This window comes from Poecilia latipinna, unplaced genomic scaffold (genome assembly GCF_001443285.1).
Source record: "Poecilia latipinna isolate Pla-1442-1.1 unplaced genomic scaffold, P_latipinna-1.0 Scaffold1932, whole genome shotgun sequence".
Classification (NCBI taxonomy): domain Eukaryota; kingdom Metazoa; phylum Chordata; class Actinopteri; order Cyprinodontiformes; family Poeciliidae; genus Poecilia; species Poecilia latipinna.
In genome coordinates this window covers 56,432-74,159 of record NW_015114548.1, presented here as the reverse complement: position 1 = coordinate 74,159, position 17,728 = coordinate 56,432, and the positions used below count along the sequence as shown (strand labels likewise).

The 17,728-nt window shown below is 37.0% G+C and overlaps 2 protein-coding genes across 2 annotated transcripts in view; one reads left to right on the top strand and one right to left on the bottom strand.

Moving 5' to 3' along the window:
• eipr1 (EARP complex and GARP complex interacting protein 1) overlaps positions 1-16,668 on the bottom strand; it is a 54,068-nt gene extending 37,400 nt beyond the window's left edge. The window contains exons 1-4 of the mRNA XM_015015595.1: positions 16,507-16,668; positions 16,349-16,432; positions 7,969-8,101; positions 6,535-6,691 (exon numbers count right to left, since the gene is read on the bottom strand). Coding sequence (XP_014871081.1) covers positions 6,535-6,691; positions 7,969-8,101; positions 16,349-16,432; positions 16,507-16,548 — 416 coding nt within the window. The 5' untranslated portion in view covers positions 16,549-16,668. The remainder of the gene's footprint in view (positions 1-6,534; positions 6,692-7,968; positions 8,102-16,348; positions 16,433-16,506) is intronic.
• A 79-nt stretch (positions 16,669-16,747) lies between these two features.
• Positions 16,748-17,728, top strand: part of trappc12 (trafficking protein particle complex subunit 12) — a 34,283-nt gene continuing 33,302 nt past the window's right edge. The window contains exon 1 of the mRNA XM_015015592.1: positions 16,748-16,836. The gene's annotated coding sequence lies outside the window, so the exon portion shown is untranslated. The remainder of the gene's footprint in view (positions 16,837-17,728) is intronic.

Genomic DNA, 17,728 nt, shown 5'->3' with positions numbered 1-17,728 from the left:
TTCCACACCTACTGCCAGTTTTTAGAAGACACTTTCTTCAAGCAGTGGTACAGGAAGAAGTCTGCATCTTTCTAAAGGAAAGTGATTCTTTTGCAGGACAATGCTCCATCACATCCATCCAAGTGGCTGCGTAGCCAGTGAATGCGTTAAAGATGGAAAAACATATGACATGGCCTCCTTCCTCATCTGACCTGAACCCAGTTGAGAAATTGAGGGCAGTTCTTAAATGGGAGATATGGTGAAGGAAAACAGTATACCTTTCTTAACAGTGTCTGGGAGGCTGTGGTTGCTGCTGCTCAAAAAGCTGATCGTCAATAGATCAAGAAACTGACAGAATCCATGAATAGACGGCTTATCACCGTTATTGAAAAGGAGGATGGATTTACTGGTCATTGATTTTGATCAGAAATATTTTTTGGAAAGGTTTGAGTTGTTTGTTTATAATTCCCACTTAAACAGATGAAAATAATGGAGTAAGATGCAGAAGCGTGTGTTTTTCCATTTAGTTCTATAATGATTTTGCCCAATAATTGTGTGCCTACAGATATTCTCCAAAAAAAAGCACAAACGTCACTTTTACTTTCGTAAGCAATGTTTGAGGTTTATTAGCATTTTGGATTAACCAAGAACATTTTAGTTGGTGATTGGTAAAAATAATCCTCAAAAAAAACAAAAACAAAAAAAACAAAACACTTGGCTAATAATTGTGCACCTAATGTATTTTCTATGCAAAACCAATGTTACAAATGAGGTAAACAAATTAATAGAGATGGGTGACTCTGAACTCTGGAACTTCAAGAGCTTGTGCAAAAGCAAAAAACACTCCACAACATGCTCATCATAGTGGACTGTAAAGTACAGACGATCCTTCCTCTACTGTACTGTAGTGAGAACAGATGCAGGAGATTATTTTTATCCAACAGAGTAGTGTCCTTGCATGGAAAACACAATCAGTCTTTTTGTCTTTTTTTTTGTCTTATTAAAAAACTTCTCTTTGCAATAAAGTATTTTACCAATCAACAATGTTAGCTCTGAAAAAGATTCCCTTAAAAGTGTTATTCAAAAAATAATGGTCAGGAAACTAAACCACTTTAAACTCTTTAAGAACTGGTGAAAAAAAATTTATTTCCACTTCAATGAAGCTCAAACATTTGCTTCCATCAACCTTAATGGGTAAGGATTATATTCCCGACTTGGCCAGCTTTTGAATCTTGCAACCAGACAAATTTATAGAGAAATTAAGAAAAGAAAATTCTTAAATTTACTCAATGAAAAGAAAAAAAAAAAAGAAACTTTGGAGGCTTCTTAAAAGGCATACACAGACTTTGATTAAAACTAGACTGTTTCACTTGAGATATTTGAGACCTTCACCAGAGGGGTCATGGCTATATAATTGGTAGTAAGGTTTAAAGAAAACACAATCTTTGTAAAATAAACAGAAGTCTCAAAAACATATATTAAGCAATTGCACACTTAATATTATAGGGTTACAGGTGTATGTCTACAAAATCAGAGCAATCTTCTCCAACTGTACAAAACAAAACATCTTTCTGGCATCAAGGATAACAGGAAATCAAAAGATTGAGGAGTTGGTCAGTTTTGCCCTATTTTACATGAAAACTCATAGTAAGGAGTCCAATAACTTCAACAGCCTCAGAATCCAGTAGTTTTAGCCTCGTCTTTGTGAATCATGTCATTAAAACGCATGCAAGATATGATTTTAGACTGCATTCTTTAAATATGCCTGGGTATTAATTATGGAAAAGATGTGGTCTTAAAAGCACCAAATACTAGGGCTGCACAATATATCGCAAAAGTGTCATCATTGTCATAACAATGTGTGTTATATTCATATCGCAAAGAACTATTTAGAGGGAAAAACTTGTTATTCAATATATTCCGAGTGTGATAAACTTTCATTTTTCACGTTAATGTAATATTTAGACAACTGGACATAGTCTCAAGGTAGCAGATGCTCACACCATACACTGCTCTAAAACTTCAACTGGCTTTCAGAGCTTCTTACAAAACTATAAAGCTTAATGGAAAAGTAAAATAGTATTTTTCCCAATTTAACTTTAGTAGTTTACACAGTTCAAGATAAGTCAAAAATAGTAGCATTTTAAAAAAAAAATGAAGACAAGATGAATATGTTGTAAATAACCTGGTTAAAACAACATGTTCTCTAAACAGCAGCACTAATTTTATATTGCTAAGAAAAATCTGGTTTTGTTAACACAATAATGCATCCTATTTTATGCAATACACTCTTTTGGATGACAAGGAATAAAAACAGACCAAAACTTGTGATCTTTTTGCAAAAAAAGTAATAAAAGAAGCCCAAGACATGTACTATTAAAGAAAAATAACTTTTGCTCAAAAACGAGAACACGTTTCTACGATCAAACACACAGTTGTACCATAGCCATCTTTTTCCATCTTTAGAATTTTTTTTTTTTTTTTTTGCGCTCTGCCATTCCCTCTTAGCGTGCCGATTGGCTCAAATGGCTCCACATGAATCAATTTAGTCAACTGGCAAGGCTCCCAATCGAAACTAAGTGCACAAGGAGGAATAAGAGGGCAAAAATCGCCACGGAGAACGCATAAACACACACACACACACACACACAAAAATTTTGCCTGCATTTTTATTCAGCGCACGCTTCACAACGGAGCACAGGCTCAAATGTTTGCCCGCCCAAACAATGAGGGGATTTTTTGAGGAAGGAGAAAGGGTTATTGTTAGCGGGAGTGAAGGGACAGGACGTGTGAGCTAAACAGGCAGACACGCTACAGTGGATGCAAGCACACATGGAGCAGGTGGACAAACACGCACGCAAAAATAAAGTAAAAATAAAAACCCCTAAAACACAAACTCTTTGTCTTTTCACACACACAAGCATGCACAGATTGGTGCAAGCTGCCAGTATTATCAGAACAAGAGAGGATGTGTGCATGTTGTAGAGAAATGGAGGAGGCGGGCGGCACACCAGAGCCATCCGTCTAGGGAAGCCAATAGTGCACAGCATAGGGTGCAGGCTTCACAGCATCCAATTCACAGCCCAAAAAAACAGAAACACACACGTATAGACCGCATGTGCACAGTGTGATGCCCTTGTGAGGGTTATAGCTCTCAGGGTGCTGAGACAGTGGTGCCCACAACCATCAATCTTTACCCCCACAGCATCGTCTGACCTGGTCTCTCACACATATACACACAGATAATTAACTTTTTTGATCCCTAGCCAAAGTTAAATATTTGTAACTTTAATTTTAACCCTAAAAAAAACAAAAGTCTTTACCCTGAAATAGAACTTTAGAGGGAATGATAAAGAAACAAGCTCAACAAAACAAGCAAAAAGCAAAAACATTTAACATCTCTGCATTTTTCTCTTGGCTTTTCCTCCCTCCCTCCCAATCTTTATCTCTACCTCGCAGACACCTGCTACAGTACGCCAACTGATTGGCGCGTCTAAAAATGATAGCAATCATGAGGCAGACGATGAACGGCGGCGTAAAAAGCGGAATGACCATCGATTTTCATTCTCATAGGCAGTGAGTTATGGCGAACAGCTCTGACTGTAAGACAAAAAGATCGAGCCGTGACTAAAATCCAAGATGTGGGCCAGTCAATAGTCAGATCCAGAGAAAAATAATAACACGCGCGCACAAAAGCACCCGAGATGAAGACGAGATGCATTTCAGAGTATAATGGAGTATGTGGCTGGTTCACTTTCTGAGGAACTAAAGGCTTGTCAATCTGTCTTCTAAGTTCTTCTCAACTTAAAAGCCAAATGTCATATTTTAGAGCCTAAAAATCTAAAAGGTTTAAAACATAAATATGTCAAAAATGGCCTTTTCTTTGTTTATGTGTTTTTTTTTATTTTAAAAAAATCACCTTTCCTAAAGTCCCTCCTTCAGAATCAGACATGAACTTCCACATTGTATATGATATAATAACAGCAGAAAAATATGTCCAGATGATTGCCAAATGGATTGGTTTCTTGATAGAAGATAACTTTTTAGTGGTAAAAATTTCAAATAGATGTGTAGAAAATCATTAGTGACAAAAAAGAAGTGGAGTGATCCATTTTGGAACAAAGATTAATTACGCTGCAAGCATGGGCCTACGAGCTGAAAGTGAACAAACTAAGAAAACAGATTTATTCTAACATGAACTCAAACTGCAAAGAGACAATGTCTTTGTTGGAAACACCTTTGGCCTCTGGATTTTGAAACAAGTTTGATCTAGGACTTAAGAGTAATATAAAAAAAATATGTTAAAAAGCAAAAAATATACACTCAAATGATTTATGCTCAATAGTTTTGTCATTACTTGAGTCAAGGAATCATCTTTATGTCTAATATGTTTCTGCACTTGATGCAGTTAACCATCATTTTGCTCCTGCTCAGAAGCTCTGTTCCATCCAACGAACGGGGATCAGCTGCTTCCTGCACATTAGTTATGATTAGAGCTCAGTGATGACTTTGCTTTGAGATTTATTCAACTAGGACAGCTCAACACATAACTGACACTCACAGAATAAGAGAAGATTGTGGTTAAAAATGGACTTGTGAACCATTCATGCCCAAACAGCAAATGAGAAAAATGTTTTTAAGAATGTTGAATGTTTTCCTAATAAACCAATGAGCTTGTTTTACTGTGTGAGCCATCAGCCATAGAGGTTAAACATTGACCATTTCTTCCAGTACATTGGTGACACATCCATGCTGACTTTGATTAATAGGGACCAAATTTGGAAAGGTACACCCTTGGCATTGGAAAAGTCACCCTTCCCTTGGAGGAAACTTTAGATCGAAGGCACAAAAATATCTGATGTGTACATGAATGTTGTGAAACAATTCTTTTTGCGACAGTGAAGAAGAGCATAACATCTGGCTCCTCAACATTCAGTGACACTTAACTTTGGTGCAGGACATCTCAAACTCGAATCTCAATGAAAACAAGGCTGTCTCGGTGTTTGCCTATTGGATAAGTCTATTTATATACTTTACAGATCGACATAGTTCGAAAATATCCTCCGGGATTGTGTTTCAACGAATAATACACGAGTTTCACTGCATCTGATAACAGCAGCACTGGATGTGTTGCACCATTGCTGCAGAGGGCTCTGCAATGCATTGTATATGTTTTATAGTGAGTGAGACAGTTGGAGCTTCGTTATAACAAACAAAAAGCTGGTTCAGAGTAATTTGACTTTTTTTTTTTTTTCCACTGCAGTAAACTATTCGACCGATGGTATTGCGTTGAAATGAGCCAATTTCTCTTTATGAATCAGACTGTGGCAGACACAATGAGAACCAACCAATTCTGAAGTAGATGAAAAACAGACTAAATTTAACACGTATTTCTAATATTTATATTTACTTGCTAGTTAAAAAAAAAAAAACATATAGAGAAGGACCCAAAGCTTTTTCAATCTGACTCACTGTAGGCAGTGATCACATTTTTGAGGGGCAAGCTTTTTTAGTTTTATTTGTGGATTTTTGTTTTGCAAATTTTCCAATATGTCCATGACCCGTCATCCACAAGGGGGTGCTGCAACGCACTCAGCACTAATGCTTCATAATTTTACATGACTTTTGGTTGTAAATTGTATGTGCAATATATAAGAAAAAAAAAAAGACAAACCGTGTAGAAGAGAAGAATGACTCTCTAACTACATAACTAAAATAATAAATTAGCTCTGTTGACAGTAAAGAACAATAATTGACACCAATACTTTTTAGAAATGTACACTTTTTAGAAAGACTAAGGAATGTCTGCCAAGTTGTGGTAGAAAAAAAAACAACTTTAAAAAAAACAGATAATCTTTTCAATCAGTTTACATTTGACAATCTATATTTATCCTATGATTTCAATACATTGATTTGTAATATTTATATATATTTATTTCTATATAAAAAGGTTTAAGAAGGACATCTTTGTGCTTGATAGGAAAAAGTCTATCTGTCTTCAGTGTTGGGCAAGCTACTTTAAAAAATAATTAGTTACAGTTATTAGTTACTTCATCAAAAACATAATAGAATGAGTGAGATAGTCACTGTATTGTATAACTGCAAAGGAAAGTAACTATTATGTTACTTAAAAAAACATGTTTAAATACGTAAAAGCATTTTGGAAACCCTCTACGAAACTTTAAAATATATGTTCAAATGTTCATCATAAAGCTGAATATGTGATTATATAAATGGGCACTAGACAGACAGTTACAAAGAAAGAATGTTTAAGATGTTCTCTTTCAATATTCTGCTGCTCATTTTGGATTGTTACCACAAAGTTTTTTTTAGGCGCAATAATAAAAACAAGTGATGTTAAGCACTGACTGAAGATCAACAAACTTCTTTAATTGAAAAACGTACAAATAACCTTATACTTACCAGACTGGCACATACTAAGACATATTTAAAAAAAAAGCCATTAAGTAACGGCTGAGAGCCTATATAGTTTACCTTTCAATCACAAGAAGAATTTGATTTAAAGGACTTTCTCTGTTTCAAGGTGAGACCTACCAGGCAGCATTTCTATGGGCACTATCGTCCAGATGACAGAGCAGCTCCAGAGTTTGAGGGTTGTGGGCAGAGTCATCAGGTGACTCGTGGTTTCCCGAGTCCCAGTCGGAGGGCATCCGCCATACTGCAGCACAGGACACCACCCTGCTGTCACTGGCTATAGGAAGACAACACGGAGACACAGATCTGAACCCGATATAAAAGCTCATGTGACAAAAACACACCTGAATGAAAAGGTCAGAAAGGGAGACAGACTGCTGCTAATATGCTGTGATGTGGACATGCTTTCCTGCTAATCACACATCTGAAATGAGTTATTTTGGCACATCCTTGCCAGTGCTGGAGCTGCTAATTGGAAGCAGGAGAGTAAATGTAGAACTGGTGCAGTAATTGGAGTAAAAGTTTCAAGCTGGAGTGTAAAAACCAATCACAAGCACAGACAGAGAGCGAACCAGCCTAATTTCTTTTTGGTGTAGATATTGACAGTGTGTAGGCGGCTTCTGGGCTAAAAAACACTGGCATTAAGCCTATTTGTCAAATTAAAAAGAAACACGTGGCTGATGCTCTTGAGTGGTTTTAGACAACCTTGCTTTTGGAGTAATGGGCCAAGCAATCATTATAGAGAAAAGCCTGCTCACACGTTTTTGGTTGCCGCTGAAAGGCTGTATGGAAATGGTACAGTGACGCTCATGTGTATGCGCGCTCATGATTAAATATATTTTATGTGAGTGGGTGGTGTGTGCAGCAGTGCATGTTTGATTGTCCAGAGCGGCTGTCACCCTGTGAGCTGAAGCGTGCCAAACTCGGCTGACACAGAGTGAAAGACGACTCTCCTTCCCAGAGGTACCCACCCCGTGTCCCACCTTCTTTTACCCCATGTCCCTGCTTGACATGGCTGTCGTCTTCAGTATGATGCTTGCACAGAGACTCTGTGTTTAGACTTGAAAAGGCAGTAATTGACATGTTTATTTTCTGAATCTAAAAATATTAGCTAGGCATTACTCTTTAAAAAAAAAAAAACTAAAAAAAAACTAGGATACATGTCATCATGATGTTTAAACTATAATTACCGTTGATAGAAACTACATTTGTACCACTGTTCTGCTTGAATGAATTAAGTAAAAATTGCTTAAATAAGCTGTGAATTGACAGTCTTAAAACTCCTATTTAATTATGTACATTTACATTGTCCCCAGTCAACAGCAGCTTTAAGAAAAAACTTTAGGTTTACAGTCATGGAACATCTCCTGCTCTTGAACAGGCCCCGTTTATTGTAGAGTTGTTGCTAGCTCGACTCCTAACACAGCTGCAAGAGCAACTTGGCTACAACACACATGCACATTACAGATAACTGAGGTCGTGCAATATAAGATTAACACAATACGAAGAGCATGGATGAAGTAAAAAGCAACAGATTGAAACTGTAGAACTCACTTTTGTTATAGCAGGTGGAAAGTACAGCCTTATCAGCAGGACTAGCAGCAATGTGCCATATCTCTCCAGCTTGGTGCAGGAGGACATTCTTATTGATGATGTTGTTCTCATCATCAAAGTCAATGATGTGGATCTGAAACAGAGGCAGAGGCAGAGGTGAGAGATGGGCTCAGAGTGACCAAAAAACATTGGCTTCACACACAACCCACTAAATGTCATTCACCTTCTATAATTCTAAAAAATGTCCTGTTTTATGCAATGGATGTCACTTTATTAGTTTTCTTCCCCCTTATGCATTTTAGAAAAGATTGAGACAGCAATATGCATGCTTTTGATGTTACAGAATCAAGGTGCACCAAAAAGAAATGTGCAAAAAAACTCATTAGTTGTTGGTTTTATTCCATAATATGTCATTTAAATGGGCTGTTATAATTCAAAACAACTTCCCTATGAGGTCTTTAAATGTACACTTGGATTAGGACATGTATTGTAATTAAACCTCAAGAGCAGATGATGATTTAGCTTTAATGGCACCATAATTTTATACGTCTAATTTGCTCCGTTTTGTAGCAAAGCTTGTATTTATCTGGTCACTTATGTCATTAAGAAAACCATTTTATGGTTATTTCCTTTTATCATTTCAGACACAGAGCCCACACTCCCAACCGGACTCAGAAGCGCAAAGGGAGGCAACAACAAAACATGACTGTGCATACTGTAGCGGGCTTTAGGATCTCCAAGAGGGCAGTTTCTAAACTGGCACCAGTGAAACACTGACAGCCACAGCATTCAGTTGAACAAATATAGATTAATTATTGGTTGAGTAAGTCATCTAATATCTTTTCATCTTTTGATTTACAAAAAGTGCAAATTTGAACTTGGTATTTTAAGGTGCTGTTTAATAAATGTAACGCTGCTTAGTAACACCATGAAAATATGATAAAATTAGATCATTTTGAACTTTTGATATAAATGATCAAACATTTCACGTTTCTTGGAATGCAGTTCCCTCCTCCTAAACCATCTTCTTTATTGGGTGTGTGCAACTGTGGCATTGTACTCATGCTGTTCTGCTAACATCAGAAAATCCAAATAGTAGTTTTTATATTGCAGCTCTTCATAAACTCTTCAATCGCATGAGTATCTCTGATTTAAAAGGATAAACTATTTTTTTAATGTCTCTGAAATCACTGTCTACTCCATCAATATAAGATAACTTCTCCTTCAAAAGAACCTCCAAGTCAGTTAATGACATCACCAAAATTATGTTATTTTTTCTCACTTGACACAACTGCTGCAAATTAATCAAACTTGATACATTTCTCAAAATGTATTGTTTCCCAATTTTTCTGCTTAACTACTGTCCTTAAAGGCAAGTGATATGATGATTTTTGGCTTCATGATTCACTGCAATGCCAAATTCTGTTCAATTCAGCATATTTACATTTGGACAATTCACAACATCTCATCTTTATGCAACTAATTTCCAGCTATGCACAGAAACATGCTATAAGTCAAAATCATGTCAACATAATTAAACCACATAAGCAGGTTACATTCAATGAAACGGTGAAATTAAAATCTAAATACAAAATAATTGAATCCAGTTCATAAAGCCTGTTGGACAGAAGTGACCAAGCTAACTGCACCAAACCACTGAGTTTGATATTGATATGAACTATGTTTAAAGACCAACTTCTGTGTGATTTCACTAAAACCAAACGAGGACCAAATAGTTTATATAAAAGTTTGACCAAATATCTTTGGAGTCAATTTTTAAATCAAAAAGGATGTGTAACTATCACACATTTTAAAGGAATGCAAATATCTTCCAGTTAATTTGTTATTATTAAAAGACTACTTGCATTATTTAACAAATATGGCTAAGACAATGACCAGATATTTCTATAAAAAAGTGTTTCCTAAAATCCCACAGGTTTAGAGGGAGATCTGGGAGCGTATAACTTGTTGCTTCTCTATTGTCTTAATGTATTAACGTTTTAATAACTTGGTAACAATAATTTCTGGGTAGTTTGAGTTTGAGAACTTCTGTTTTTTTTTTTTTTTTCCCTTCTGACCATAACAACATATTTACATATATTTCCAAAACCTAAAGCAGACAAAATAATTAGAACATTTTACAAACTTCCTGTAAACATCCTAATTAAGAACTTCTGACCCCAGATCTCTCCTTGAAGAGAGAGAGATTAGAATGCTCCTTGTATAATTACCCTGGAGAAGCATCCTGAAGCATCCCACAAAATCCTCTCCACCAAAGCTTTGACCAATATAAAACTCAGCTCCACTTCAGAGGGTTTAACAGATCAAGCCATTCTGAATGGGACACTTCACTCCATCTTTTATGAGCCCTGCAATGTTACTCGCATGGAAGAACTCCCATAAACTCATCCAGTCATGAGAAAAGCTAATGACTCAGTAGCTAGTAGAACAACCTTTGGCAGCAATAACTTTTAAGTAATCCTTTTCGGTGTGACTTTTTCAGTCTCCAACGTCATTGTAGAGGAAATTTTGGTCCACTTTTATGTACTGCGTTGCTTCAGTTCATTGAAGTTGGCAGAGATTTGTTTCTGTCAAAAATATCTTAAAGTCCCACCACATCATTTCAGTGTGGACTGCAAACTTTTCCAAGCCTTGGACCCCTCAATACAGAATTAGCTTTAGGCCGTGTACCTGTTTTCCAAACACAAAGACAATTCCACAAAATATTTAAAGAAAGACGAGTATTTCAATAAGTTATTTTAACTAGTAAAACACTGAAAAACATTACATTTTAAGATAAAAATTACAATACAATATCTATACTACATCTCATTTTTAATTAATTCAAAAAAGTACAGCTGATGTGAAGGGTGAATAAAATCTCTCGAATAAATCGTCATCACAGTATCAGTGTTGGAATGTGTTTTTTAACCACAGTGTAGAACAATTTGGAGTGAAACATTGTCAGCTAATATATGCCAAGTCTTATGAACTTTACTTTTCCATGCTAATCTCATATTTAGCCATTTGGACAGAGTTTCTTGGAAGCAGATATTCAGCCTGGACAGAAATTACATTGCCCATAACGCTAAAGGTCACAAAGTGTTGGAAACACAGATGAGACAGAGAGGATAAAAGAAGATAGGAACATGTCTGCAACTGACATTGTCACTATTATGTTTACTAATAACATGCAAGAGTTTTCAATCTCATGCAGCCCTAGCTGATGTTGACAAAGACATGGAAAGTCTTAGTTTAGATGCATTTATTGAAAATATTGGAAAATATAAATTCAAATCTTTCACCTTTGCCAATAAGCAATCAAAGATCATCAAGGGGAAATAGAGTTCGCTGCGCTATTCTTTTCTTTTTCAGCCATTTTGTTGTAGATTTTGGCCTGGAAATACAGACGAGTTCATGTTCAACGCAGAGACGGCAAGCTGTGGCTACATGTCAAGGACATGTCAGCAGCCGTTTGTCATCATGCTTAGCAGTCATATTGATTTTACACTGGGCTGTCCTAGACAAGCCATATTTGTTCAGTCTTTCTAATAACTGAGACTTATACAGTCTACGATCAAATTATCGGGTTTTGTTAAGAGTTTCTCTGACAATGCAATTAAACACACAACCAAAATACATCATACCACTCCTGGGAAACTGGCAGCTGTCTTAAATGCTTCGTGAATAACATCACTCTGCAGGATGGAGGACTTAAAAATATTCGAATGTGGTCTGGTAACCGTTCAGATGTTGATGAACAGCAAAAGCAGTTTCTTAGAGATCTTCATGAGCATTGCGTCAAAGCAAGACCACTCAGTTTCATCACCACCAGCCTCTAACTGCAACTATGCCTCTTAAGAATCTAAGGAAGCACCAAGAGTATACTTAGATCAATGTTTTAATTTTGTTCTAATGATTGTAAAAAGTGAGATTTTCCAAATTATTTGTTATAAATTCTCAACTTTTTTGATTCTACTTGAGTTCTACTCGTATTTAGTTGTGACATTGTGCTTTCTTCTTTTTGCCCATCTCGCTAGGAAATCCTAGCGAGAGTTTTTTTAATTCTTATTATATAAATATGACTATTGTGGCTAGCATGCAGGACTACGTTAGTTCTAACACGCATTTTTTTCAGCTTTAGTTTATATGCCTAAGTCACTCTAACTGTACATCAAAAAAGAATTGCAAATTAATAATTTTCTACCTAATAATCCAAAACAGTATACATGAACTGATGTCTCTCCTTGATCAAGAGTTTCCTTGACCTGAGGGGTTTAGCTGCACAAGCTCCACAAACTAAACTTTTATTCATAAGCAGTTAATGGGAACTCTTCTTTACTGAGCTGTTTTCATTAGATGCAAATCTATTCTGTGAGGTCCCTCAAGATTGTATACGGTTCAGGGCCCAAAATGCAGTAAAACAGTGAGGGTCTCAAGGTTTGATCAGAGACTTAATGACAGTCTCGCCTATGAGAATGACACTTACAACACTTTGGGGGACCATTAATAGGGTTGCAGTGGACAATAACTCCTTGCAGGCACTTCCACTCCCCAATGTCTGCGCTACTTTTACGGGCTAAACAAGAGGAGGTAGATGGGGAGTAAGAGGGGAGGACAAGAGCACTGGAGCACCGGCATTCTTCAGCCTCCTCAAAGTCAGCTAGGCAGCTATTAACCTTGGATTGGACTGCATCAAGCAAGAAATTATTACGGCAAGTTATAATTTTATGGTGGTGGGGGAGAAGCACAAATAAATTCAGGCCGGTGGGACAGGGTAATTGGAGGGCCTGGTAATAGGGTCCCCCCCAAATGAACCTAGGTGTAAGAGGAGAGAAGTTCCAGTCCTCCTCCCCCAGGTGATTTATCCTTCATTCTTCCAAGCCTGGGGAGTGACTCATAGCCTTCAGCCACTTGGGCACTGAGCCCAGCACTTTTTAATTATGTGCCAGTGGTGGGAGGAATTAAAGCAAGGAGAAGGAGAGAAGGGAGATTTGTAAGAGGAGGGGGCAATGGAGGGATGAAGCCAAGTCGGCTTGTGGCTCTCACTTCACGGGCTTCACCACTAAAGCTCTTTAGCCGCACAGATGACAGTAAGCAGGACAGAGGAGTAGCGAGCGGGTGAGAGGTGCCAAGCTCGGCCGCTTTATCTCGTTAGCAGCCTTAAATGCCATGCCGAGGCGCCCTCCGATCTGTCATTTTCGACTATTGGTCTCTGAGGGATTTGAGAGGTGCTCAGCGAGTTAAGAGAGACATTTCCACCCTGCATTACGCTTAATGGGAGGTGGAGAGGCCAGCAGGCTTATGGATGCAGCAGAAGCTATCAGGGCTGAAATGCCAATTGAAAAAACATTTTTCATGCGAGTTCAAACTCACCTAAGTGAGCTAACCAGTGTTGGCCAGAAAACTTATGCAGAATGGAAAAGAAAATGAGCTTCATGAATAAAACAAGCCACACAGACTGGGCCCACGATTCAGCTGTAGGGTCATCTGAAAGAAGATGACCTCAAGGATGAATAATGATCGCCTTTAGCTTTTCAAGCTCAGGATGCCCTTTGACATCAGACACATTTAAATACATATTAACGACTGGTGGGTTTCTGCAAAACAACACATTGTAGATGGGAGAAAATAGAGCATCAAGCAACTTCACTCTTTAAAATTCCTTCATTAGATTTAATGAAATGTTGACCGTTGTTTGCATGAGACTACCGGTGCCTTAGTTTTAGCCGGTGGCAAATTTGAGGAATGTCACAGACTATATGTTGGCTTGTTAATATAACAAAGGAATCATGAATGTTAAAGTAAGGACATTACTGTACTGTACTTATTGTAGTCCAAAATAAGCAAGAACTTTAAGTTGTAACGCATTTAATGAAAAGAAAAATACTGTATATGCATGTTTTTAGAAACTAATCTAACAGTCACTGCAGAGCAAACAAAAATAGTCAGAATGCTGCCTCTCTAGTCATTATTTATTTCTTAGAAGTCTTCTTAAAAGTAGTTCTTAGTTCCAAGACGTCTTCCCGTGACCAATGCTAACTCAAAACAGAGACAGATATTAACAGCTTTTATTTTCTCATTAATTCCTGTTCTTTACTATTGTTGCATGCTAATATGCTTTTGTTAATCAGTTAAATCCTTAATTGTGTCACACTTGTTGAATAGTTTGCAGGATTTTGGCTAAGAAGAACAACTTACTGATTTGAGCTTAAAAGACACAGAGGAAATATATGAAGCTACCAACAACGTGAAACAGGAAATCACACAGAGAGACTAGGACACATTGTCACCATTCCCAAAAGGCTCCGTATTAGCGTCGCTACACAGAACTTGGACTGAACCATGAAGGCATTCAGTGCCAGACTATTTTCACACTGAAGTCGGCCAGAAAATAGGCTCCCTCTTTTTAAGGCACACATAACGCTTCTTCTTACTCAGAGAGCTAATTATTTCTTCTCCTGTTTAGAGCCAACTGTTACTGTCATCTGTCTCCGTAATGACCTCTGCAAGATGTGCATGTACGCACATGCAGCCTTTCATTCTGTTTCCTTTACACACTTTTAGACACACCAACGGGTTTACAGCCCCAACAATCAGACAGAAACAGAAAAAAAAAAACAGATGAATGAACACAAAGGATCCTTTAGATCGTCTTTTACTGTAGACAGCACATCTGAAAAAGAGGGTGCACATATGAAGACAAACTGAAATAAATGATTTAAATAAATGGCATCAATTTCAATCAGTACAGGAATAATTTATTAATTAACTATGTAGATGGGCATAAATTTAAAATCAAATTGCTTCCCAAAAAGATCATCATAACTGTAGAAGTTCTAAATATAAATATATATAAATATAGTTGTACTTTCCTTCTGTTTTGTCCCTGTACAGAAATTATTTATACACAATCTGACATAAACTGGATTTCAACAATGTAATTTTGTGCTATTTTAAGAGTGAAATTAGGCTAAAATTCACATCCGCTGTCTTAGTTTCTCTTTTTTAAGAAATGTTAAATTTCTTAAATTTAACATGAATCTTTGCAAATTATCATTTCAGGCTGTGCATCTACACCACAAAAAAAACAGAGCTACAGTTCCACTGCAACAGAATTTCTTCCATTATACCCTTCCTACCCTTCCAAGCAGCCTGTTTTCATTGGCTGCTTGGAACACTGAGTCATGTAGCAATACCTGTCCCCTACATAGTGTTGCAAGCTGCTGGTCAGCTGCCTGACTAAAAATCTGCAAGCTGCCGGTCAGCTGCTTGTCTGAAAACCAGCATACAAGAAATATGTCTGTTTAGAAATACTCAGTGTTGTGAAAAATGCAGAATAAGGTAATGTGTAAACTACGAGAGTACCGGTTATTCTCATTCTACGTGGAAACGGGCCATTAAAGTGGTGCAGGACAGGTACGAGAACTCTGAGACACCAGTGAGGTGTGCTTTAGGAGTGACAGAGGTGGGACTTTATCAAGGACCTGCTCTATGTTCGTTCTTGTTTACTTATGTGATGGACAGACTAACAGATGTCTCGATGATTATTATGTTTACAGATGACATTGTGATCTACAAAAAAAGAGGACACATGTAGAAGAACAGATAGAAAAGTGATGGTATGTATTGGAAAAAAAGAGGAGTAAAGATTATATCTATATATAACTAATATCAAAATCAATAAAAGCTTCACAGATATATATTTTTTTTAATTTAAACAAAATTAAAAAACCCATACAACCCTGTCTTGTATGAATGGGCAAGGTTGACAGTGGCAGTTAATAGTGTGGAAAATATGCTTTTGTCATTGTTAGGGTTCCTTAGATGCTTACTGACTTACAAAGACAGGCCATTTTTTGATGGCCATGTTAACCAAAATAATGCCTCTTGACAGAGCTCAAACCATCTCAAACTGGTTTGTTGAACATGCTTCAACGGTCACTAGCTCTTAATCAAAAATCACCTTTGGATATGCAGCTGACAAATATGTAATAATGGGATACTCCGAGAAATGTTTCAAACATCTTGTTGACTTTCTCACAAAGAAGTAAAGCAGCGTTATGGGAGTAAGAATTAAGAGGAAATGAGTGTTCCACCTTTTAAAACAGGTGTATAAACTAGGACAATATCTCCGAGAAACAGACAGAAGAGAAAAATCATTCCATAAGTATAAGAACGATTTATGGGGCCAAACACAAGGAATACGACTCAACTTTAAAACCTAAGATGACACCAAATTATTTTGACTTTGTCCAAATTCATAAAGCAGTGTATAACTCTTATAACTGCTGCGTGTATCAACAATACCTTTAGTTTCCAATGGAGAAAATTTACTTTATGCCAAGTTTTCCATAAAAATGTAAAATTATATTCTTACTTGATTGTCAAATTTTAGAGACTGTGTACCCACGAGGAAGCGAATAGCATCAGTCTCAGCTGTTTGGGCCGTAAGTGCACGAGCCTGCAAAACAATAATAATATGTCAGTGAATAGGCGACTAGTAGAATTAGGCGACAGAAATCAGGTAATACCTACCTGAAACTCGAGACCATATATGACAGGGGCGTCGTCTTCCATCTTTCACCTTGTCGCCAATCGTTTCTTATCCTTTGAAAACCGATTCAATGAATAATTACCTTAAAAATAACTGCATTTGAACCGTGCAGCTAAAAACAAACGACAGTAGCATCACTTCCGTGATTTAAGACAAGCGTATAGTTACATTTCGTAAAAACAGCCTGTCAACGTTGCTCCGCGCTTTTTATTTTACGTAAAACAATTTCAAGAATAGTACTGTGTCATCTATGACGATGCTTTTTTGCGCGGCACATGCGCATTACGTTTTCATCCGTCAGTTGCATTGAGGTAAGAATATAGCAATGTGTTTTACCTTTCGGTTTATTTTCTGTATTTTAGTCTTGTCGGACTACAAATGCAATTTGTTGCGTTTATTGAAAAAGCGTCGGCGGCCGTCAGCGAGGCACCAAATAGCGGTTAAGTGAGGGTAAAATATGGTGAATAGCCGGCTAATGTAGCATTAGCCCAATTGCTATGTCAAGAGAGAAACACTTTGAATCATACCCGCATAACAACATAAAACAACGTACACTAAATTTACTTCTTTATCTGTATGTCAGTGATAATTATATGTTTTGTAGCTCTTAGAGTTTGTACTGACAGGAAGTCAAGGTTTTCAACTTCCTGAAAGGAAAATAGGGAACATAAGACAAGGGAGCCCTAGGTTTCCTACCCACATCATTAATAATCTAGAAACTAGGCATATAGAGTTCTATGTAGACGTACTTCTCGTTAAATTCAAAGATTGTCGGAAAGCATATTTCCGTAAAATTGGAAAAACACATATTGCATATGTTACATACAAAGCGATACATTTAATTTATTCGTTTGTCCTTTTTATGATGATTGTCTTTGAAAGCAAATGAAAACTTCCAAGTTCCGTTTTTCAGAAAATTAGAACATTATAAGACCAATACAAAAAGGACGATTTTTATTAAGAAATGTCAACATACACAGCCATGGAAAAGACTGGTGACTATACAGTTGTGCAGTGGACAATCAATGGCAAGGCGGTTGTTTCTAAAGTTGTTTCTAAAGAAACAAGTTTATCACCTTGTGCTTCCTCCATGATTATTAGATGAACAGCCATTTAAGATTTAGAGAAAGTCATCCTTATTGGTTTATTGGGGCATGCCATTAGCAATGCATAAGGAGAGCAGTGACTGACCTGCGAAGCAGG